At 54.6% G+C, this 24000-nt stretch overlaps 1 protein-coding gene across 6 annotated transcripts in view; it reads left to right on the top strand.

Moving 5' to 3' along the window:
• The window catches only part of LOC147094582 (uncharacterized), a 118689-nt gene that overhangs the window by 2199 nt on the left and 92490 nt on the right, over positions 1-24000 (top strand). For all 6 annotated transcript variants that reach the window (XM_085974411.1, XM_085974414.1, XM_085974412.1 and 3 more), the window contains exons 2-3: positions 12513-12785; positions 20089-20163. In XM_085974411.1, coding sequence (XP_085830537.1) covers positions 12513-12785; positions 20089-20163 — 348 coding nt within the window. The remainder of the gene's footprint in view (positions 1-12512; positions 12786-20088; positions 20164-24000) is intronic.

Below are 24000 nucleotides of genomic sequence, written 5' to 3'. Positions count from 1 at the left end.
CCCTCAGTACTGCCCCTCCGACAGTGCGGCGCTCCCTCAGTACTGAACCTCCGACAGTGCGGCGCTCCCTCAGTACTGCCACTCCGACAGTCCGGCGCTCCCACAGTACTGCCCCTCCGACAGTGCGGCGCTCCCTCAGTACTGCCCGTCCGACAGTGCGGCGCCCCCTCAGTACTGCCCCTCCGACAGTGCGGCGCTCCCTCAGCACTGCCCCTCCGACAGTTCGGCGGTCCCTCAGCACTGCCCCTCCGACAGAGCGGCGCTCCCTCAGTACTGCACATCCGGCAGTGCGGAACTCCCTCAGTACTGCCCCTCCCGCAGTGCAGCACTCCCTCAGCACTGCCCATCTGACAGTGCGGTGCTCCCTCTTTACCGCCCCTCCGACAGTGCAGCACTCCCTCAGTACTGCCCCTCCGACAATGTGGCGCTCCCTCAGCAGTGCCCCTCCGACAGTCCGGCGCTCCCTCAGTACTGCCCCTCCGACAGTGCGGCGCTCCCTCAGTACTGTCCCTCCGACAGTACGACGCTCCCTCAGTACTGCCCCTCCGAAAGAGCTGCGCTCCCTCAGCACTGCCCCTCCGACAGTACGACGCTCCCTCAGTACTGCCCCTCCGACAGAGCTGTGCTCCCTCAGCACTGCCCCTCCAACAGTGCAGCGATCCCTCAGTACTGCCCCTCCGACAGTGCGACGCTCCCTCAGTACTGCCCCTCCGACAGTGCGGCGCTCCCTCAGTACTGACCCTCCGACAGTGTGGCGCTCCCTCAGTACTGCCCCTCTGACAGAGCAGTACTCACTCAGTACTGAACCTCCGACAGTGCGGCTCTCCCTCAGTACTGCCCCTCTGACAGTGCGGCGCTCCCTCAGTACTGCCCCTCCGACAGTGCGGCGCTCCCTCAGTACTACCTCTCCGACAGTGCGGCGCTCCCTCAGTACTGCCCCTCCGACAGTGCGGCGCTCCCTCAGTACTGCCCCTCCGACAGTGCGGCGCTCCCTCAGTACTGCCCCTCCGACAGTGCGGCGCTCCCTCAGTACTGCCCCTCCGACAGTGCGGCGCTCCCTCAGTACTGCCCCTCCGACAGTGCGACGCTCCCTCAGTACTGCCCCTCTGACAGTGCAGTACTCACTCAGTACTGAACCTCTGACAGTGCGGTGCTCTCTCACTACTGACCCTCCAACAGTGCGGTGCTCCTTCAGTACTGACCCTCCAACAGTGCGGTGCTCCCTCAGTACTGCCCCTCCGACAGTGCGGTGCTCTCTCAGTACTGACCCTCCAACAGTGCGGCACTCCCTCAGTGCTGACCATCCAACAGTGCAGCGCTCCCTCAGTACTGCCCCTTCGACAGTGCGGCGCTCCCTCAGTACTGCCCCTCCGACACTGCGGTGGTCCCTCATCACTGCCCCTCCAACAGTGCGGCACTCCCTCAGTGCTGACCATCCAACAGTGCAGCGCTCCCTCAGTAGTGACCCTCCGACAGTGAGGCGCTCCCTCAGTACTGCCCCTCCGGCAGTGCGGCGCTCCCTCAGTACTGCCCATCTGACAGTGTGGCACTCCCTCAGTAATGCCACTCCGACAGTGCGGCGCTCCCTCAGTACTGCTACAGTACTGCCCCTCCGACAGTGCGGCGTTCCCTCACTACCGCCCCTTCGACAGTGCAGCACTCCCTCAGTACTACTCCTCGACAGTGCGGCGCTCCCTCAGTACTGCCCCTCCGACAGTGCGGCGCTCCCTCAGTACTGCCCCTCCGACAGTGCGGCGCTCCCTCAGTACTGCCCCGTCGACAGTGCGGCGCTCCCTCAGTACTGCCCCTCCGACAGTGCGGCGCTCCCACAGTACTGCCCCTCCGACAGTGCGGCGCTCCCTCAGTACTGCCCCTCCCACAGTGCGGCGCTCCCTCAGTACTGCCCCTCCCACAGTGCGGCGCTCCCTCAGTTCTGCCCCTCCGACAGTGCGGCCTTCCCTCAGTACTGCCCCTCCGACAGTACGGCACTCCCTCAGTACTGCCCCTCCGACAGTGCGGCGCTCCCTCATTACTGCCCCTCTGACAGTGCGGCGCTCTCTCAGTACTGCCCCTCCGACAGTGCGGCGCTCCCTCAGTACTGCCCTTCGGACAGTGCGACGCTCCCTCAGTACTGGCCCTCCGACAGAGCGGCGCTCCCACAGTACTGCCCCTCAGACAGTGCGGCGGTCCCTCAGCACTGCCCCTCCGACAGTGCGGCGCTCCCTCAGTACTGCCCCTCTGACAGTGCGACGCTCTCTCAGTACTGCCCCTCCGACAGTACGACGCTCCCTCAGTACTGCCCCACCGACAGTGCGGCGCTCCCTCAGTACTGCCCCTCCGACAGTGCGGCGCACCCTCAGTACTGCCCCTCCGACAGAGCGGCGCTCCCTCAGTACTGCCCCTCCGACAGTGCGGCGCTCTGTCCGTACTGTCCCTCCGACAGTACGACGCTCCCTCAGTACTGCCCCTCCGACTGAGCTACGCACACTCAGCACTGCCCCTCCGACCGTGCGGCGCTCCCTCAGTACTGCCCCTCCGACAGTGCACTGCTCACTCAGTAGTGAACCTCCGACAGTGCGGCGCTCCCTCAGTACAGCCCCACCGACAGTGCGGCGCTCCCTCAGTACCGCACCTCCGACAGTGCGGCGCTCTCTCAGTACCGCCCATCCGACAGTGCAGCGCTCCCTCAGTACTGCCCCTCCGACAGTGCGGCGCTCCCTCAGAACTGCCGCTCCGACAGTGCGGCGCTCCCTCAGTACTGATCCTCTGACAGTGGATCTCTGCCTCAGTACTGCCCCTCCGACAGTGCGGCGCTCCCTCAGTACCGCCCCTCCGACAGTGCTGTGCTCCCGCAGTACCACCCCTCCGTCAGTGCGGCGCTCCCTCAGAACTGCCCCTCCGACAGTGCGGCGCTCCCTCAGTACTGACCCTCCGACAGTACAGCGCTCCCTCAGTACTGCCCCTCTGACAGCGCAGCGCTCATCTCTCAGTACTGCCCCTCCGACAGTGCGGCGCTCCCTCAGTACTGGCTCTGAAACAGTGTGGCGCTCCCTCAGTACTGCCCCTCCGACAGTGCAGCGCTCCCTCAGTACTGCCCCTCCGACAGTGCGGCGCTCCCTCAGTACTGTCCCTCCGACAGTGCAGTGCTCCCTCAGTACTGCCCCTCCGACAGTGCGGCGCTCCCTCAGTACTGCCCCTCCGACAGTGCGGTGTTCCCTCAGTACTGCCCCTCTGACAGTGCGGTGCTCCCTCAGTACTGCCCCTCTCACAGTGCGGCACTCCCTCAGTACAGCCCCTCCGACAGTGCGACGCTCCCCCAGTACTGCCCCTCCGACAGTGTGGCGCTCCCTCAGTACTGCCCCTCTGACAGTGCGGCACTCCCTCAGTACTGCCCCTCCGATAGAGTGGCGCTCCCTCAGTACTGCCCCTCCGACAGTGTGGCGCTCCCTCAGTACTGCCCCTCCGACAGTGCAGGGCTCCCTCAGTACTGCCCCTCCGACAGAGTGGCGCTCCCTCAGTACTGTCCCTCCGACAGTGTGGCGCTCCCTCAGTACTGCACATCAGACAGTGCGGCGCTCCCTCTGTACCGCCCCTCCGACAGTGCTGCACTCCCTCAGTACTGCCTCTCCAACAGTGCGACGCTCCCTCAGTACTGCCCATCCGACAGTGCAGTACTCACTCAGTACTGAAACTCCGACAGTGCGGTGATCCCTCAGTACTGCACCTCCAACAGTGTGGCGCTCCCTCAGTACAGCACCTCTGACAGTGCGGCGCTCCCTCTGTACTGCCCCTCCGACAGTGCGCCACTCCCTCAGTACTGCCCCTCCGACAGTGCTGCGCTCCCTCAGCACTGCCCCTCTGACAGTGCGGCACTCCCTCATTACTGCCCCTCCGACAGAGTGGCGCTCCCTCAGTACTGCCCCTCCGACAGTGCGGCGCTCCCTCAGCACTGCCCCTCTGACAGTGCGGCACTCCCTCAGTACTGCCCCTCCGACAGAGTGGCACTCCCTCAGTACTGCCCCTCCGACAGTGCAGCACTCCCTCAGTACGGCACCTCTGACAGTGCGGCGCTCCCTCAGTACTGCCCCTCCGACAGTGCAGCACTCCCTCAGTACTGCACCTCTGACAGTGCGGCGCTCCCTCAGTACTGCCCCTCCCACAGTGCAGCGCTCCCTCAGTACTGCCCCTCCGACAGTGCGGCGCTCCCTCAGTACTGCCCCTCCCACAGTGCAGCGCTCCCTCAGTACTGACCCTCCGACAGTGCGGCGCTCCCTCAGTACTGCCCCTCCCACAGTGCGGCGCTCCCTCAGTACTGACCCTCCGACAGTGCGGCGCTCCCTCAGTACTGCCCCTCCGACAGTGCAGCGCTCCCTCAGTACTGACCCTCCGACAGTGCAGCATTCACTCAGTAGTGACCCTCTGACAGTGCGGCGCTCCCTCAGTACTGCCCCTCCCACAGTGCGGCGCTCCCTCAGTACTGCCCCTCCCACAGTGCGGTGCTCCCTCAGCACTGCCCCTCCCTCCTCTGATTTCCATCGCTCCACCATTGGCGGCCGTGCCTTCAGCTGCCTGTGCCCAAAGCTCTGGAATTCCCTCCCTAAACCTCTCCGCCTCTCTCTCCTCCTTTAAGACCCTCCTTAAAACCTACCTGCCCCCATATCCCTTGGTTCCCTTCCTATTCAAAAGTCTATCAATCTCGCAGAACGAGGTTCGATGTTCAGGGTGTGGTCCTTTCCCGAGAGAATAGCGGACCTTTGGAATAGTTCATGCGCTTGACGCGGATTCATTGTCGAGCGAGAGGGGGACCTGTTACTGGCGAGCACAGACTCCAACCCTCACTACTTAGCAGAATGACACCCAGACTCCAAGGGTTAAATTAAGAGGAGAGATTACACAAACTAGGGTTGTATTCCCTGGAATCGCGAAGGTTAAGGGGTGATCTGATCGAAGTCTTCAAGATATTAAGGGGAACAGATTGGGTCGAGAGAGAGAGAAACTATTTCCGCTGGTTGGGGATTCTAGGACTAGGAGGCCTCGCCTAAAAATTAGAGCCAGGTCTTTCAGGAGACAAGTTACAAATTATTTACAGCCCAGAAACACGCCATTCGGCCCCTCTGGGTCCGTGCTGGTGTTTCTGCTCCACACCAGCCTCCTCCCGCCCCTCTTCATCTCGCCCCATCGCCATATCCTTCTATTCCTCTCTCCCTCGTGTGTTTATCCAGCTTCCCCTGAAATGTATCTCTGTTATTCGCCTCAACCACTCCCTGTGGTAGTGAGTTCCACATTCTCACCACTCTCTGGGGAAAGAAGTTTCTCCTGAATTCCCTATTGGATTTATTAGTGACTCTCTTATATTGATGGCCCCCAGTTCTGGTCTCGCTCCCACAAGTAGAAACATCTTCTCTACATCGACCATATCGAAACCCTTCATAATCTTACAGACATCTATCAGGTCACCCCTCAGTGTAGTCTAACCAGACCAGAACTGTGCACAGTGCTCCAAGTCTGGTCCAACCAGACCGGAACTGTGCACAGTGCTCCAAGTGTGGTCTAACCAGACCAGAACTGTGCACAGTGCTCCAAGTGTGGTCTAACCAGACCGGAACTGTGCACAGTGCTCCAAGTGTGGTCTAACCAGACCAGAACTGTGCACAGTGCTCCAAGTGTGGTCTAACCAGACCGGAACTGTGCACAGTGCTCCAAGTGTGGTCTAACCAGACCGGAACTGTGCACAGTGCTCCAAGTGTGGTCTAACCAGACCGGAACTGTGCACAGTGCTCCAAGTGTGGTCTAACCAGACCGGAACTGTGCACAGTGCTCCAAGTGTGGTCTAACCAGACCAGAACTGTGCACAGTGCTCCCAGTGTGGCCTGACTGGACCAGAACTGTGCACGGTGCTCCAAGTGTGGTCTAACCAGACTAGAACTGTGCACAGTGCTCCAAGTGTGGTCTAACCAGACTAGAACTGTGCACAGTGCTCCAAGTGTGGTCTAACCAGACCAGAGCTGTGCACAGTGCTCCAAGTGTGGTCTAACCAGACTAGAACTGTGCACAGTGCTCCAAGTGTGGTCTAACCAGACCAGAACAATGCACAGTGCTCCAAGTGTAGTCTAACCAGACCAGAACTGTACACAGTGCTCCAATTGTGGTCTAACCAGCCCAGAACTGTGCACAGTGCTCCAAATGTGGTCTAACCAGACCAGAACTGTGCACAGTGCTCCAAGTGTGGTCTCACCAGGCCATAACTGTGCACAGTGCTCCAAGTGTGGTCGAACCATACCAGAACTATGCACAGTGCCCCAAGTGTGCTCTAACCAGACCAGAACGGTGCACAGTGCCCCAAGTGTTCTCTAACCAGACCAGAACTGTGCACAGTGCTCCAAGTGTGGTCTAACCGGACCGGAACTGTGCACAGTGCTCCAAGTGTGGTCTAACCAGACCAGAACTGTGCACAGTGCTCCAAGTGTGGTCTAACCAGACCAGAACTGTGCACAGTGCTCCAAGTGTGGTCTAACCAGACCGGAACTGTGCACAGTGCTCCAAATGTGGTCTAACCAGACCAGAACTGTGCACAGTGCTCCAAATGTGGTCTAACCAGACCAGAACTGTACACAGTGCTCCAACTGTGGTCTAACCAGACCGGAACTGTGCACAGTGCTCCAAGTGTGGTCTAACCAGACCAGAACTGTGCACAGTGCTCCAAGTGTGGTCTAACCAGACCAGAACTGTGCACAGTGCTCCAAGTGTGGTCTAACCAGACCGGAACTGTGCACAGTGCTCCAAGTGTGGTCTAACTAGACCAGAACTGTGCACAGAGCTCCAAGTGTGGTCTAACCAGACCAGAACTGTGCACAGTGCTCCAAGTGTGGTCTAACCAGACCAGAACTGTGCACAGTGCTCCCAGTGTGGTCGAACCAGACCAGAACTGTGTACAGTGCTCCCAGTGTGGTCTAACCGGACCAGAACTGTGCACAGTGCTCCCAGTGTGGTCCAACCAGACTGGAACTGTGCACAGTGCTCCCAGTGTGGTCTAACCAGACCGGAACTGTGCACAGTGCTCCCAGTGTGGTCTAACCAGACCAGAACTGTGCACAGTGCTCCCAATGTGGTCTAACCGGACCAGAACTGTGCACAGTGCTCCCAATGTGGTCTAACCGGACCAGAACTGTGCACAGTGCTCCAAGTGTGGTCTAACCAGACCAGAACTGTGCACAGTGCTCCAAGTGTGGTCGAACCAGACTAGAACTGTGCACGGTGCTCCAAGTGTGGTCTAACCAGACCAGAACTGTGCACAGTGCTCCAAGTGTGGTCTAACCGGACCGGAACTGTCCACAGTGCTCCAAGTGTGGTCTAACCAGACCGGAACTGTGCACAGTGCTCCACGTGTGGTCTAACCAGACCAGAACTGTGCACAGTGCTCCAAGTGAGGTCTAACCAGAACAGAACTGTGCACAGTGCTCCAAGTGTGGTCTAACTAGACCAGAACTGTGCACAGTGCTCCAGGTGTGGTCTAACCAGACCGGAACTGTTCACAGTGCTCCAAGTGTGGTCTAACCAGACCGGAACTGTGCACAGTGCTCCAAGTGTGGTCTAACCAGACCAGAACTGTGCACAGTGCTCCAAGTGTGGTCTAACCAGACCAGAACTGTGCACAGTGCTCCAAGTGTGGTCTAACCAGACCAGAACTGTGCACAGTGCTCCAAGTGTGGTCTAACCAGACCAGAACTGTGCACAGTGCTCCAAGTGTGGTCTAACCAGACCAGAACTGTGCACAGTGCTCCAAGGCTGAACAGCCTCCTCCTGTTACTGTGCAACAGGCTCGAGGGACTGAATGGCCTCCTCCTGTTCCTGTGTAACAGGCTGGAGGGGCTGAATGGCCTCCTCCTGTTCCTGTGTAACAGGCTCGAGGGGCTGAATGGCCTCCTCCTGTTCCTGTGTAACAGGCTCGAGGGGCTGAATGACCTCCTCCTGTTCCTGTGTAACAGGCTCGAGGGGCTGAATGACCTCCTCCTGTTCCTGTGTAACAGGCTCGAGGGGCTGAATTTCCTCCTCCTGTTCCTGTGCAACAGGCTCGAGTGAATGAATGGCCTCCTACTGTTCCTGTGTAACAGGCTCGAGGGGCTGAATGACCTCCTCCTGTTCCTGTGCAACAGGCTCGAGGGAATGAACGGCCTCCTCCTGTTTCTGTGTAACAGGCTCGAGGAACTGAATGGCCTCCTCCTGTTCCTGTGTAACAGGCTCGAGGGGCTGAATGACCTCCTCCTGTTCCTGTGTAACAGGCTCGAGGGGCTGAATGGCCTCCTCCTGTTCCTGTGTAACAGGCTCGAGGAACTGAATGGCCTCCTCCTGTTCCTGTGTAACAGGCTCGAGGTGGCTGAATGGCCTCCTCCTGTTCCTGTGTAACAGGCTCGAGGAACTGAATGGCCTCCTCCTGTTCCTGTGTAACAGGCTCGAGGTGGCTGAATGTCCTCCTCCTGTTCCTGTGTAACAGGCTCGAGGGAATGAATGGCCTCCTCCTGTTCCTATGTAATAGGCTCGAGGGACTGAATGGCCTGCTCCTGTTCCTGTGTAACAGGCTCGAGGGACTGAATGGGGCTCCTCCTGTTCCTGTGTAACAGGCTCGAGGGGCTGAACGGCCTCCTCCTGTTACTGTGTAACAGGCTCGAGGGGCTGAATGGGCCTCCTCCTGTTACTGTGTTACAGGCTTGAGGGCCTGAATGACCTCCTCATGTTGCAGTGTAACAGACTCGAGGGTCTGAATGGCCTGCTCCTGTTCCTGTGTAAAAGGCTCGAGGGGCTGAATGGCCTCCTCCTGTTCCTAATGTAACAGGCTCGAGGGGCTGAATGGCCACCTCCTGTTCCTGTGTAACAGGCTCGAGGGGCTGAATGGGCCTCCACCTGATCCTAATGTAACAGGCTCGAGAGGCCTGAATGGCCTCCTCCTGTTCCGGTGTAACTGGCTCAAGGGGGCTGAATGGCCCCCTCCTGTTCCCATGTAACAGGCTCGAGGGGCTGAATGGCCACCTCCTCTTCCTAATGTAACAGGCTCGAGGGGCTGAATGGGCCTCCTCCTGTTCCTAATGTAACAGGCTCGAGGGGGCTGAATGGGCCTCCTCCTGTTCCTAATGTAACAGGCTTGAGGGGCTGAGTGGCCTCCTCCTGTTCCTGTTTAACAGGCTCGAGGGGCTGAATGGGCCTCCACCTGTTCCTAATGTAACAGGCTCGAGGGGCCTGAACGGCCTCCTCCTGTTCCTGTGTAACAGTCTCGAGGGGCTGAATGGCCACCTCCTGTTACTGTGTAACAGGCTCGAGGGGCAGAATGACCGCCTCCTGTTCCTGTGTAACAGGCTCGAGGGGCTGAACGGTCTCCTCCTGTTCCTAATGTAAAAGGCACGAGGTGGCTGAACGGGCCTCCTCCTGTTCCTAATGCAACAGGCTCGAGGGGGCTGAATGGGCCTCCTCCTGTTCCTGTGTAACAGGCGCGAGGGGCCTGAATGGGCCTCCTCCTGTTACTGTGTTACAGGCTTGAGGGGCTGAATGGCCTCCTCCTGTTCCTGTGTAACAGGCTCGAGGGGCTGAATGCCCTCCTCCTGTTCCTATGTAACAGGCTCGAGGGGCTGAATGGGCTTCCTCCTGTTCCTGTGTAACAGGCTCAAGGGGCTCAAGGGGCTGAATGGGCCTCCTCCTATTCCTGTGTAACAGGCACGAGGGGCTGAATGGGCCTCCTCCTGTTTCTGTGTAACAGGCTCGAGGGGCTGAATGGGCCTCCTCCTGTTCCTGTGTAACAGGCTCGAGGGGCTGAATGGGCCTCCTCCTGCTCCTAATGTAAGAGGCTCGAGGGGCCTGAATGGGCCTACTCCTGTTCCTGTGTAACAGGCTCGAGGGGCTGAATGGCCTCCTCCTGTTGCAGTGTATCAGGCTCGAGGTGGCTGAATGGCCTCCTCCTGTTCCTGTGTAACAGGCTCATTGTCGCTGAATGGGCCTCCTCCTGTTTCTGTGTAACAGGCTCGAGGGGCTGAACGGCCTCCTCCTGTTCCTGTGTAACAGGCTCGAGGGGCTGAATGGGCCTCCACCTGTTCCTGTGTAACAGGCTCGAGGGACTGAATGGCCTCCTCCTGTTCCTGTGTAACAGGCTCGAGGTGGCTGAATGTCCTCCTCCTGTTCCTGTGTAACAGGCTCGAGGTGGCTGAACGGTCTCCTCCTGTTCCTAATGTAACAGGCACGAGGGGGCTGAATGGGCCTCCTCCTGTTCCTAATGCTACAGGCTCGAGGGGGCTGAATGGGCCTCCTCCTGTTCCTGTGCAACAGGCGCGAGGGGTCTGAATGGGCCTCCTCCTGTTACTGTGTTACAGGCTTGAGGGCCTGAATGACCTCCTCCTGTTACTGTGTAACAGGCTCGAGTGGCTGAACGGCCGCCTCCTGTTCCTGTGTAACAGGCTTGAGGGGCTGAATGGCCTCCTCCTGTTCCTGTGTAACAGGCTCGAGGGGCTAAATGCCCTCCTCCTGTTCCTGTGTAACAGGCTCGAGGGGCTGAATGGGCTTCCTCCTGTTCCTGTGTAACAGGCTCGAGGGGCTGAATGGGCTCCTCCTGTTCCTGTGTAACAGGCTCGAGGGGCTGAATGGGCTTCCTCCTGTTCCTGTGTAACAGGCTCGAGGGGCTGAATGGGCTCCTCCTGTTCCTGTGTAACAGGCTCGAGGGGCTGAATGGGCCTCCTCCTGTTCCTGTGTAACAGGCTCGAGGGGCTGAATGGGCCTCCTCCTGTTCCTGTGTAACAGGCTCAAGGGGCTGAATGGGCCTCCTCCTGTTCCTGTGTAACAGGCTCGAGCGGCTGAATGGGCCTCCTCCTGCTCCTAATGTAACAGACTCGAGGGGCCTGAATGGGGGTACTCCTGTTCCTGTGTAACAGGCTCGAGGGGTTGAATGGCCTCCTCCTGTTCCTGTGTAACAGGCTCGAGTGGGCTGAATGGCCTCCTCCTGTTCTTGTGTAACAGGCTCGAGGGGCCTGAACGGGCCTCCTCCTGTTCCTGTGTAACAGGCTCAAGTGGGCTGAATGGGCTCCTCCTGTTCCTGTGTAACAGGCTCGAGGGGCCTGAATGGGCCTCCTCCTGTTCCTGTGTAACAGGCTCGAGGGGTTGAATGGCCTCCTCCTGTTGCTGTGTATCAGGCTCGAGGGGCTGGATGGCCTCCTCCTGTTCCTGTGCAACAGGCTCGAGGGGCTGAACAACCTCCTCCTGTTACTGTGTAACAGGCTCGATGGGCTGAATGACCGCCTCATATTCCCGTGTAACAGGCTCGAGGGGCTGATTGGCTTCCTCCTCTTCCTGCGTAACAGGCTCGAGGGGCTGAAAGGAACAGGAGGAGGACCATTCAGCCCCTCGAGCCTGTTACACAGGAACAGGAGGAGGACCAGTGTAACAGGCTCGAGGGGCCTGAATGGGCCTCCTCCTGTTCCTGTGTAACAGGCTCGAGTGGGCTGAATGGGCTCCTCCTGTTCCTGTGTAACAGGCTCGAGGGGCTGAATGGGTCTCCTCCTGTTCCTGTGTAACAGGCTAGAGGGGCTGAATGGTCCTCCTCCTGTTCCTGTGTAACAGGCTCGAGGGGTTGAATAAGCCTCCTCCTGTTCCTGTGTAACAGGTCCGAGGGGCTGAATGGGCCTCCTCCTGTTCCTGTGTAACAAGCTCGAGGGGCTGAAGGGCCTCCTGCTGTTCCTGTATAAAAGGCTCGAGGGGGCAGAATGGGCCTCATTCTGTTCCTGTGTATCAGGCTCGAGGGGCTGAATGGCCTCCTCCTGTTCTTGTGTAACAAGCACGAGGGGCTGAATGGCCTCCTCCTGTTCCTATGTAACAGACTCGAGGGGCTAATTGGCCCCCTCCTGTTCCTGTGAAACAGGCTCGAGGAGCTGAATGGGCCTCCTCCTGTTCTTGTGTAACAGGCTCGAGGAGCTGAATGGCCTCCTCCTGTTCCTGTGTAACAGGCTCAAGTGGGCTGAATGGGCTCCTCCTGTTCCTGTGTAACAGGCTCGAGGGGCCTGAATGGGCCTCCTCCTGTTCCTGTGTAACAGGCTCGAGTGGGCTGAATGGCCTCCTCCTGTTCTTGTGTAACAGGCTCGAGGGGCCTGAACGGGCCTCCTCCTGTTCCTGTGTAACAGGCTCAAGTGGGCTGAATGGGCTCCTCCTGTTCCTGTGTAACAGGCTCGAGGGGCCTGAATGGGCCTCCTCCTGTTCCTGTGTAACAGGCTCGAGTGGGCTGCATGGCCTCCTCCTGTTCTTGTGTAACAGGCTCGAGGGGCTGAATGGCCTCCTCCTGTTCCTTTTGTAACAGACTCGAGGAGCTGAATGGCCTCCTCCTGTTCCTAATGTAACATGCTCAAGGGGGGTGAATGGGCCTCTTCCTGATCCTAGCCTCGTATCTCTGACGTCGCCACGCTTTCCTCATAGGCCCAAGTCTCCAGATTTTGTTCAATTCCGGCCTCCGATGACCCAATCTCCTTCCGCTTTTGGTCTTTCTGCAGTGGGTCAAGCGGTGGAGCTGATCTGCGGGCCGCGAGAGGTCACCAGGGGTCAACAGGAAGTGACCTGGAGCAGGGCGCGCGATGGCAGGAGCCAACCTCTGGTCTCCATGACGGTGGCAGATCGGAAGCAGTTCCATGGGAGGCTGAGTCTGGTCCACAACGGGAACCATTACTTGCTTATCCACAACTTGACCGAGAGGGACAGTGGAAACTACACCTGCCAGGACTCGAATAGGACCTCGTACACGAGCTGTATCCAAGTCGTAAGACAGCGTAAGTTATGACTTAAACTCAACTTGACCTTTTCCAATTAGCGCGGGTTAGATACAGAGTAAAGCTTCCTCTACACTGTCCCATCAAACACTCCCAGGGCAGGTACAGCACGGGTTAGATTCGGAGTAAAGCTCCCTCTACACTGTCCAATCAAACAATCCCAGGGCAGGTACAGCATGGGTTAGATACAGAGTAAAGCTCCCTCTACACTGTCCCATCAAACACTCCCAGGGCAGGTACAGCACGGGGTTAGATACAGAGTAAAGCTCCCTCTACACTGTCCCATCAAACACTCCCAGGGCAGGTACAGCATGGGTTAGATACAGAGTAAAGCTACCTCTACACTGTCCCATCAAACACTCCCAGGGCAGGTACAGCATAGGTTAGATACAGAGTAAAGCTCCCTCTACACTGCCCCATCAAACGCTCCCAGGGCAGACACAGCATGGGGTTAGATACAGAGTAAAGCTCCCTCTACACTGTCCCATCAAACACTTCCAGGGCAGGCACAGCACGGGTTAGATACAGAGTAAAGCTTCCTCTACACTGTCCCATCAAACACTCCCAGGGCAGGTACAGCACGGGGTTAGATACAGAGTAAAGCTTCCTCTACACTGTCCCATCAAACACTCCCAGGAGAGGTACAGCACGGGTTAGATACACTGTATAGCTCCCTCTACACTGTCCCATCAAACACTCCCAAGGCAGGTACAGCACGGGGTTAGATACAGAGTAAAGCTCCCTCTGCACTGTCCCATCAAACACTCCCAGGGCAGGTACAGCACCGGTTAGATACAGAGTAAAGCTTCCTCTACACTGTCCAATCAAACACTCCCAGGACAGGTACAGCATGGGGTTAGATACAGAGTAAAGCTCCCTCTACACTGTCCCCATCACCCCATCAAACACTCCCAGGGCAGGTACAGCACGGGTTAGATACAGAGTAAAGCTCCCTCTACACTGTCCCATCAAACACTCACAGGGCAGGTGCAGCACGGGTTAGATACAGAGTAAAGCTCCCTCTACACTGTCCCATCAAACACTCCCAGGGCAGGTACCGCACAGTTTAAATACAGAGTAAAGCTCCCTCTACACTGTCCCCTCAAACACTCCCAGGGCAGGTACAGCACGGGTTAGATACAGAGTAAAGCACCCTCTACACTGTCCCATCAAACACTCCCAGGGCAGGGACAGCACGGGTTCGATACAGAGTAAAGCTCCCTCTACACTGTCCCATCAAACACTCCCAGGGCAGGTACAGCATGGGTTAGATACAGAGTAAAGCTCTGTCTACACTGTCCAGTCAAACACTCCCAGGGCAGGTACAGCATGGGTTCGTACGGAGTAAAGCTCCCCCTACATTGTCCCATCAAACACTCCCAGGGCAGGTACAGCACGGGTTAGATACCGAGTAAAGCTCCCTCGACACTGTCCCATCAAACACTCCCAGGGCTGACACAGAACGGGTTCGATACAGAGTAAAGCTCCCTCTGCACTGTCCCATCAAACACTCCCAGTGCAGGTGCAGCACGGGTTAGATACAGAGTAAAGCTCCCTCTACACTCTCCCATCAAACACTCCCAGGGCAGGCACAGCACGGGTTCGATACAGAGTAAAGCTCCCTCTACACTGTCCCATCAAACACTCCCAGGGCAGGTACAGCACGGGTTAGATACAGAGTAAAGCTCCCTCTACACTGTCCCATCAAACACTCCCAGGGCAGGTACAGCACGGGTTAGATGCAGAGTAAAGCTCCCTCTACACTGTCCCATCAAACACTCCCGGGGCAGGTACAGCACTGGTTAAATACAGAGTAAAGCTCCCTCTACACTGTCCCATCAAGCACTCCCAGGGCAGGTACAGCACGGGTTTAGATACAGAGTAAAGCTCCCTCTACACTGTCCCATCAAACACTCCCGGGGCAGGTACAGCACTGGTTAGATACAGAGTAAAGCTCCCTCTACACTGTCCCATCAAACACACCCAGGGCAGGTACAGCACGGGGTTAGATACAGAGTAAAGCTCCCTCTACACTGTCCCATCAAACACTCCCAGGGCAGGTACAGCACGGGTTAGATACAGAGTAAAGCTCCCTCTACACTGTCCCATCAAACACTCCCAGGGCAGGTACAGCACGGGTTAGATACAGAGTAAAGCTCCCTCTGCACTGACCCATCAAACACTCCCAGGGCAGGTACAGCACGGGTTAGATACAGAGTAAAGCTCCCTCTACACTGTCCCATCAAACACTCCCAGGGCAGGTACAGCACGGGGTTAGATACAGAGTAAAGCTTCCTCTACACTGTCCCATCAAACACTTCCAGGGCAGGCACAGCACGGGTAAGATACAGAGTAAAGCTTCCTCTACACTGTCCCATCAAACACTCCCAGGGCAGGTACAGCACGGGGTTAGATACAGAGTAAAGCTTCCTCTACACTGTCCCATCAAACACTCCCAGGAGAGGTACAGCACGGGTTAGATACACTGTCCCATCAAACACTCCCAAGGCAGGTACAGCACGGGGTTAGAGACAGATTAAAGCTCCCTCTGCACTGTCCCATCAAACACTCCCAGGGCAGGTACAGCACCGGTTAGATACAGAGTAAAGCTTCCTCTACACTGTCCAATCAAACACTCCCAGGACAGGTACAGCATGGGGTTAGATACAGAGTAAAGCTCCCTCTACACTGTCCCCATCACCCCATCAAACACTCCCAGGGCAGGTACAGCACGGGTTAGATGCAGAGTAAAGCTCCCTCTACACTGTCCCATCAAACACTCACAGGGCAGGTGCAGCACGGGTTAGATACAGAGTAAAGCTCCCTCTACACTGTCCCATCAAACACTCACAGGGCAGGTGCAGCACGGGTTAGATACACTGTATAGCTCCCTCTACACTGTCCCATCAAACACTCCCAAGGCAGGTACAGCACGGGGTTAGATACAGAGTAAAGCTCCCTCTACACTGTCCCCATCACCCCATCAAACACTCCCAGGGCAGGTACCGCACAGTTTAAATACAGAGTAAAGCTCCCTCTACACTGTCCCCTCAAACACTCCCAGGGCAGGTACAGCATGGGTTAGATACAGAGTAAAGCTCCCTCTACACTGCCCCATCAAACGCTCCCAGGGCAGACACAGCATGGGGTTAGATACAGAGTAAAGCTCCCTCTACACTGTCCCATCAAACACTTCCAGGGCAGGCACAGCACGGGTTAGATACAGAGTAAAGCTTCCTCTACACTGTCCCATCAAACACTCCCAGGGCAGGTACAGCACGGGGTTAGATACAGAGTAAAGCTTCCTCTACACTGTCCCATCAAACACTCCCAGGAGAGGTACAGCACGGGTTAGATACACTGTATTGCTCCCTCTACACTGTCCCATCAAACACTCCCAGGGCAGGTACAGCACGGGTTAGATACAGAGTAAAGCTCCCTCTACACTGTCCCATCAAACACTCCCAGGGCAGGTACAGCACGGGTTAGATACAGAGTAAAGCTCCCTCTGCACTGACCCATCAAACACTCCCAGGGCAGGTACAGCACGGGTTAGATACAGAGTAAAGCTCCCTCTACACTGTCCCATCAAACACTCCCAGGGCAGGTACAGCACGGGGTTAGATACAGAGTAAAGCTTCCTCTACACTGTCCCATCAAACACTTCCAGGGCAGGCACAGCACGGGTTAGATACAGAGTAAAGCTTCCTCTACACTGTCCCATCAAACACTCCCAGGGCAGGTACAGCACGGGGTTAGATACAGAGTAAAGCTTCCTCTACACTGTCCCATCAAACACTCCCAGGAGAGGTACAGCACGGGTTAGATACACTGTATAGCTCCCTCTACACTGTCCCATCAAACACTCCCAAGGCAGGTACAGCACGGGGTTAGAGACAGATTAAAGCTCCCTCTGCACTGTCCCATCAAACACTCCCAGGGCAGGTACAGCACCGGTTAGATACAGAGTAAAGCTTCCTCTACACTGTCCAATCAAACACTCCCAGGACAGGTACAGCATGGGGTTAGATACAGAGTAAAGCTCCCTCTACACTGTCCCCATCACCCCATCAAACACTCCCAGGGCAGGTACAGCACGGGTTAGATACAGAGTAAAGCTCCCTCTACACTGTCCCATCAAACACTCACAGGGCAGGTGCAGCACGGGTTAGATACAGAGTAAAGCTCCCTCTACACTGTCCCATCAAACACCCCCAGGGCAGGTACCGCACAGTTTAAATACAGAGTAAAGCTCCCTCTACACTGTCCCCTCAAACACTCCCAGGGCAGGTACAGCACGGGTGAGATACAGAGTAAAGCACCCTCTACACTGTCCCATCAAACACTCCCAGGGCAGGTACAGCACGGGTTCGATACAGAGTAAAGCTCCCTCTACACTGTCCCATCAAACACTCCCAGGGCAGGTACAGCATGGGTTAGATACAGAGTAAAGCTCTGTCTACACTGTCCAGTCAAACACTCCCAGGGCAGGTACAGCATGGGTTCGTACGGAGTAAAGCTCCCTCTACACTGTCCCATCAAACACTCCCAGGGCAGGTACAGCACTGGTTAAATACAGAGTAAAGCTCCCTCTACACTGTCCCATCAAGCACTCCCAGGGCAGGCACAGCACGGGTTTAGATACAGAGTAAAGCTCCCTCTACACTGTCCCATCAAACACTCCCGGGGCAGGTACAGCACTGGTTAGATACAGAGTAAAGCTCCCTCTACACTGTCCCATCAAACACACCCAGGGCAGGTACAGCACGGGGTTAGATACAGAGTAAAGCTCCCTCTACACTGTCCCATCAAACACTTCCAGGGCAGGCACAGCACGGGTTAGATACAGAGTAAAGCTTCCTCTACACTGTCCCATCAAACACTCCCAGGGCAGGTACAGCACGGGGTTAGATACAGAGTAAAGCTTCCTCTACACTGTCCCATCAAACACTCCCAGGAGAGGTACAGCACGGGTTAGATACACTGTATAGCTCCCTCTACACTGTCCCATCAAACACTCCCAAGGCAGGTACAGCACGGGGTTAGATCCAGAGTAAAGCTCCCTCTGCACTGTCCCATCAAACACTCCCAGGGCAGGTACAGCACCGGTTAGATACAGAGTAAAGCTTCCTCTACACTGTCCCATCAAACACTCACAGGGCAGGTACAGCACGGGGTTTGATACAGAGTAAAGCTACCTCTACACTGTCCCCATCACCCCATCAAACACTCCCAGGGCAGGTACAGCACGGGTTAGATACAGAGTAAAGCTCCCTCTACACTGTCCCTTCAAACACTCACAGGGCAGGTACAGCACGGGGTTTGATACAGAGTAAAGCTCCCTCTACACTGTCCCATCAAACACTCCCAGGGCAGGTGCAGCACGGGTTAGATAAAGAGTAAAGCTCCCTCTACACTATCCCATCAAACACTCCCAGGGCAGGTACCGCACAGTTTAAATACAGAGTAAAGCTCCCTCTACACTGTCCCCTCAAACACTCCCAGGGCAGGTACAGCACGGGTTAGATACAGAGTAAAGCACCCTCTACACTGTCCCATCAAACACTCCCAGGGCAGGTACAGCACGGGTTCGATACAGAGTAAAGCTCCCTCTACACTGTCCCATCAAACACTCCCAGGGCAGGTACAGCATGGGTTAGATACAGAGTAAAGCTCTGTCTACACTGTCCAGTCAAACACTCCCAGGGCAGGTACAGCATGGGTTCGTACGGAGTAAAGCTCCCTCTACATTGTCCCATCAAACACTCCCAGGGCAGGTACAGCACGGGTTAGATACCGAGTAAAGCTCCCTCTACACTGTCCCATCAAACACTCCCAGGGCTGACACAGAACGGGTTCGATACAGAGTAAAGCTCCCTCTACACTGTCCCATCAAACACTCCCAGTGCAGGTGCAGCACGGGTTAGATACAGAGTAAAGCTCCCTCTACACTCTCCCATCAAACACTCCCAGGGCAGGTACCGCACAGTTTAAATACAGAGTAAAGCTCCCTCTACACTGTCCCCTCAAACATTCCCAGGGCAGGTACAGCACGGTGTTAGATACAGAGTAAAGCTCCCTCTACACTGTCCCATCAAACACTCCCAGGGCAGGTACAGCACGGGTTAGATACAGAGTAAAGCTCCCTCTACACTGTCCCATCAAACACTCCCAGGGCAGGCACAGCACGGGTTCGATACAGAGTAAAGCTCCCTCTACACTGTCCCATCAAACACTCCCAGGGCAGGTACAGCACGGGTTAGATACAGAGTAAAGCTCCCTCTACACTGTCCTATCAAACACTCCCAGGGCAGGTACAGCACGGGTTAGATACAGAGTAAAGCTCCCTCTACACTGTCCCATCAAACACTCCCAGGGCAGGTACAGCACGGGTTAGATGCAGAGTAAAGCTCCCTCTACACTGTCCCATCAAACACTCCCGGGGCAGGTACAGCACTGGTTAAATACAGAGTAAAGCTCCCTCTACACTGTCCCATCAAGCACTCCCAGGGCAGGTACAGCACGGGTTTGGATACAGAGTAAAGCTCCCTCTACACTGTCCCATCAAACACTCCCGGGGCAGGTACAGCACTGGTTAGATACAGAGTAAAGCTCCCTCTACACTGTCCCATCAAACACACCCAGGGCCGGTACAGCACGGGGTTAGATACAGAGTAAAGCTCCCTCTACACTGTCCCATCAAACACTCCCAGGGCAAGTACAGCACGGGTTAGATACAGAGTAAAGCTCCCTCTACACTGTCCCATCAAACACTCCCAGGGCAGGTACAGCACGGGTTAGATCCAGAGTAAAGCTCCCTCTGCACTGACCCATCAAACACTCCCAGGGCAGGTACAGCATGGGTTAGATACAGAGTAAAGCTCCCTCTACACTGTCCCATCAAACACTCCCAGGGCAGGTGCAGCAGAGGTCAGATACAGAGTAAAGCTCCCTCTACACTGTCCCATCAAACACTCCCAGGGCAGGTACAGCACGGGGTTAGATACAGAGTAAAGCTCCTTCTACACTGTCCCATCAAACACTCCCAGGGCAGGTACAGCACGGGGTTAGATATAGAGAAAGCGATCACTGTGATAGGATATGGTGGAATGGGCAGCAGAATGGGATGTCAGAAGACAATTGCTTTTGGAGATTTTGGAGACAGAGAGAGGCAGATGTGATGGGCCGAATGGCCTCATCCGGGACTGAAGATGGGGTTACTGTAGAGGGTAGAGGTGCTGCACGTCTCCCTGGTCCAGACTGCCCTCTAAACCCCACCAATCTTGTGTGTGTTTTTTTTTAGCTGGCGGGTCTGTAATCGATGGAGACCGTTCCTTCCCGAACTGTACGTGGAACCAGGAGAATGAGCAACGGAACGGTAATTGGAGCCCCGCCCATTCTCAATGTGATGTGTCAGCGCCACTCACACGGGCTGCCACACAGACTGTCACACGTACACTCGCACAGACTGTTAGACACGGAGAGGCAGAGAGAGGGAGAGGCAGAGAGAGGGAGAGGCAGAGAGAGAGAGGCAGAGAGAGCGAGAGGCAGAGAGGGAGAGACAGAGAGAGGGAGGGAGAGAGAGAGAGAGGCAGAGAGAGGGAGAGGCAGAGAGAGAGAGAGAGAGACAGAGAGAGAGAGAGAGAGAGAGCGAGAGAGAGAGAGAGGGAGGCAGAGAGACAGAGACACAGAGAGAGAGACAGAGTGAGTTCAATGATGAGACATTTATGAAAGAGAATGTCTTAATCTAAAGTCTGTTCAACTCTTTATACAGCATTTACAGGAGACATCAAGCTAGTGATGCATCTAGAACGAAACTGAAACTAAACTAAACTGCCTTGCTTGTCTCTGTCACATGCCCTCTGCTGGTCAGGCACAAGCAATCAATACATGCAAACCTGCTGGTAAGGCATCATAATCAAACAGGCAAATACCATCTCTATTTGCTGATATCATTACATCTCCTTTTCTTAAAACAAAAGTATTTTACTTTTAACTAACAACATGTTTTCTTTGTATTAATCTGCATTTTAACTGTAACACTTAATGAACTTACATTATCATTATCATGATCAAGGTTTTTTAACCTTGCTTTGTGTGTTCACATGAAATATGTCAATACACTAGAACTTGAAGAAAGAATAAGATAACATTACTTCCTTCTATAACAATAGTCCTTAAATTTGCTCAATGAGTCTCTCAGGAGGCTTCACGTGCCTTGAGGATTTTCTGATTGATTGTCCTTGAATCTGAGTTGTTGCCTCAGATGATGTGTTCTCAGCTGTGTGATCAGGTTGTTCAACAGTATCAGTCTCTTGACCTGCTGTGGCTGGTCCCCTGAGAAGATCTCGACGATTTCTTCTCAGAACAGCACCCTCATCTGTCTGAATGGTGTATGATCTTGGTTGAACTTCACTCAGGACAGTTCCCTTCTGAGTCCATGTGTTTGTTTTGTCTTTGAACCTTACTTGGTCACCAGTGTGGAGTTCCGGTAGGTTTTGTGTTCCTCTGTCATAGTAATACTTTTGCTTTTCTTTCTGTTGTTCTTTGAACTTCCTCACTTTCTCCCCCTCTTTTGTTTTCAGGAGGTTCTCCGGGATGGGTAGGTTTGACCTTAGCCGACGTCCCATCAGGAGTTGGGCTGGTGACATACAACACTCGAGCAGCGTTGTGCGGTATACAAGCATGCTCTGGTAGAAGTCAGTTCCACTGTCTTTTGCCTTGTACCTCAGTCTTTTCACTGTGTTTGCGGGCTCTCCTGGGCCAACAGCTCTGGACAACGTGTCTGCTGTATACATCAGCTTACCCGGTGTGTACGCAACATTCAGTTCATCATAGACTGTCTCTCCTTCGCTTTCCACAACGAGGACTCTCTTTACCAGGTTCAGTCTCTCACAGGCTTTTAAACCTAGTATGGCTTGCACATCCTTTGGCACCACGATTAATGCTAGCGTGTGCTCTCTGTCCTTGTGTGTTACTTTGACAATGCATCTTCCTTTCACTGGTATATCAGTACCTGAGTATCCTGTCACTTTCACTTTGATTCCATGTATCTTTGGTCTGGGTCTAATTTTCTTAAAATCAGTCTCTGATATCACATTAACTTGTGCTCCAGTATCCAATTTAAATGGAATGTGTATGTCATTCACTTTTAGTGTCAACATCCAGTCTCTTTCTTCTTGTTTGTTTTCAGACACAACATCTACATTGAACTCCTCTATGTCGCTTTCATCTACTGCATGGACCTTGCTTTGTTGCACTTGGTTCTTGCAGCAACGGGCATAATGGTTGTTTTTGTTGCAACTATTGCATTTTTTACCATATGCTGGACACTTTTTTGGTGGATGCTGTGTACCGCATCGACTGCATGACTTTCGATTGTCCCTTTCATTTTCGTTCGCTGGCCACGCCTCTTTTTTCACATTGGCGCTCTTTTTGTTAAACGGTTTGTGTCCGTTCTTTCTCATTGCATCCACGTTGCAGCTACTGTCACTGAACAGCTCCTTTGCCTGCGACTTCACAGTCTCTGTAGCCCTACACAGTGCTATGGCTTTTCCCAGGTCTAGATCTTGCTCTCTTAGCAGTCTTTCCCTTAGACCATTATCCGGAATACCACACACCAGTCTGTCTTTTATCAGCGAGTCTGTCAGTCCCCCAAATTCACATGTTTTGCTTCGGTTTCTCAGTTCAGTCACATCCTGATCAATAGTCTCACCCGTTTTCTGTACACATGTGAAAAATCTGTGCCTCTCAAACGTCACGTTACGTTTAGGTATGCAGTAGGCCTCAAGCTGTTCCATTATTTTATCTAGTTTCATTTTGTCTCCATCAGCAGCGAATGTGAAGTTATTATACACCTCCAGCGCTTCATCACCCACGACATGTAAGAACACTGACGATTTCTGTTTATCACTTTTCTCGTCAGCTCCGATTGCCGCTAAATACAACCCCACACGTTGTTTGAATCTCCTCCAATTTTCAGCCACATTACCTGTCAACTGAAGCGTCGCCGGTGGGAGTAAACCTTCCATTTTTCACTTCGTTAGCTATTCTCTAATGGTAAGTAACGATGTTCTCTTTTGGCTTGCTAATCTGTGGAGAGCTGATTTAACTTCAGATTTTTCCTCTTCATCTCTTTCAATCACTTCTGACACCATGTATTGATTTCTTTGTGAGTTCAATGATGAGACATTTATGAAAGAGAATGTCTTTTAATCTAAAGTCTGTTCAACTCTTTATACAGCATTTACAGGAGACATCAAGCTAGTGATGCATCTAGAATGAAACTGAAACTAAACTAAACTGCCTTGCTTGTCTCTGTCACATGCCCTCTGCTGGTCAGGCACAAGCAATCAATACATGCAAACCTGCTGGTAAGGCATCATAATCAAACAGGCAAATACCATCTCTATTTGCTGATATCATTACAACGGAACGGTAATTGGAGCCCCGCCCATTCTCAATGTGATGTGTCAGCGCGACTCACACGGGCTGTCACACTGACTGTCACACGTACACTCGCACAGACTGTTAGACACGGAGAGGCAGAGAGAGGGAGAGGCAGAGAGAGAGTCATAGAGTCATAGAGTCATAGAGTTTTACAGCACAGAAAGAGGCCCTTCGGCCCATCGTGTCTGCGCCGCCCATCCATCCCTGTCCAGTCTAATCCCATTTTCCAGCATTTGGTCCATAGCCTTGTATGCAATGGCATTTCAAGTGCTCATCCAAATGCTTCTTGAATGTTGTGAGGGTTCCTGCCTCTACCACCCTTTCAGGCATTGAGTTCCACATTCCAACCACCCTCTGGGTGAAAAAGTTCCTCCTCAAATCCCCTCTAAATCTCCTGCCCCTTACCCTGAATCTATGCCCCCTTGTTATTGACCCCCCTACTAAGGGGAAAAGTTCCTCTTTGTCTACCCTATCTATGCCCCTCATCATTTTGTACACCTCAATCAGGTCCCCCCTCAGCCTTCTTTGCTCCAAGGAAAACAACCCCAGCCTGTCCAGCCTCTCTTCATAGCTGAGGCGCTCCATCCCAGGTAACATCCTGGTGAATCTTCTCTGCACCCTCTCCAAAACAATCACATCCTTCCTATAGTGAGGCGACCAGAACTGCACACAGTACTCCAGCTGTGGCCTCACCAGCGTTTTGTACAGTTCCATCATAACCTCCCTGCTCTTATATTCTATGCCTCGGCTAATGAAGGCAAGTATC

Source organism: Somniosus microcephalus, unplaced genomic scaffold (assembly GCF_052327205.1).
Source record: "Somniosus microcephalus isolate GS21.2 unplaced genomic scaffold, FLI_Smic_1.0 unresolved_chr1, whole genome shotgun sequence".
Taxonomy (NCBI): domain Eukaryota; kingdom Metazoa; phylum Chordata; class Chondrichthyes; order Squaliformes; family Somniosidae; genus Somniosus; species Somniosus microcephalus.
This window is presented reverse-complemented; position numbering and strand designations above follow the sequence as displayed.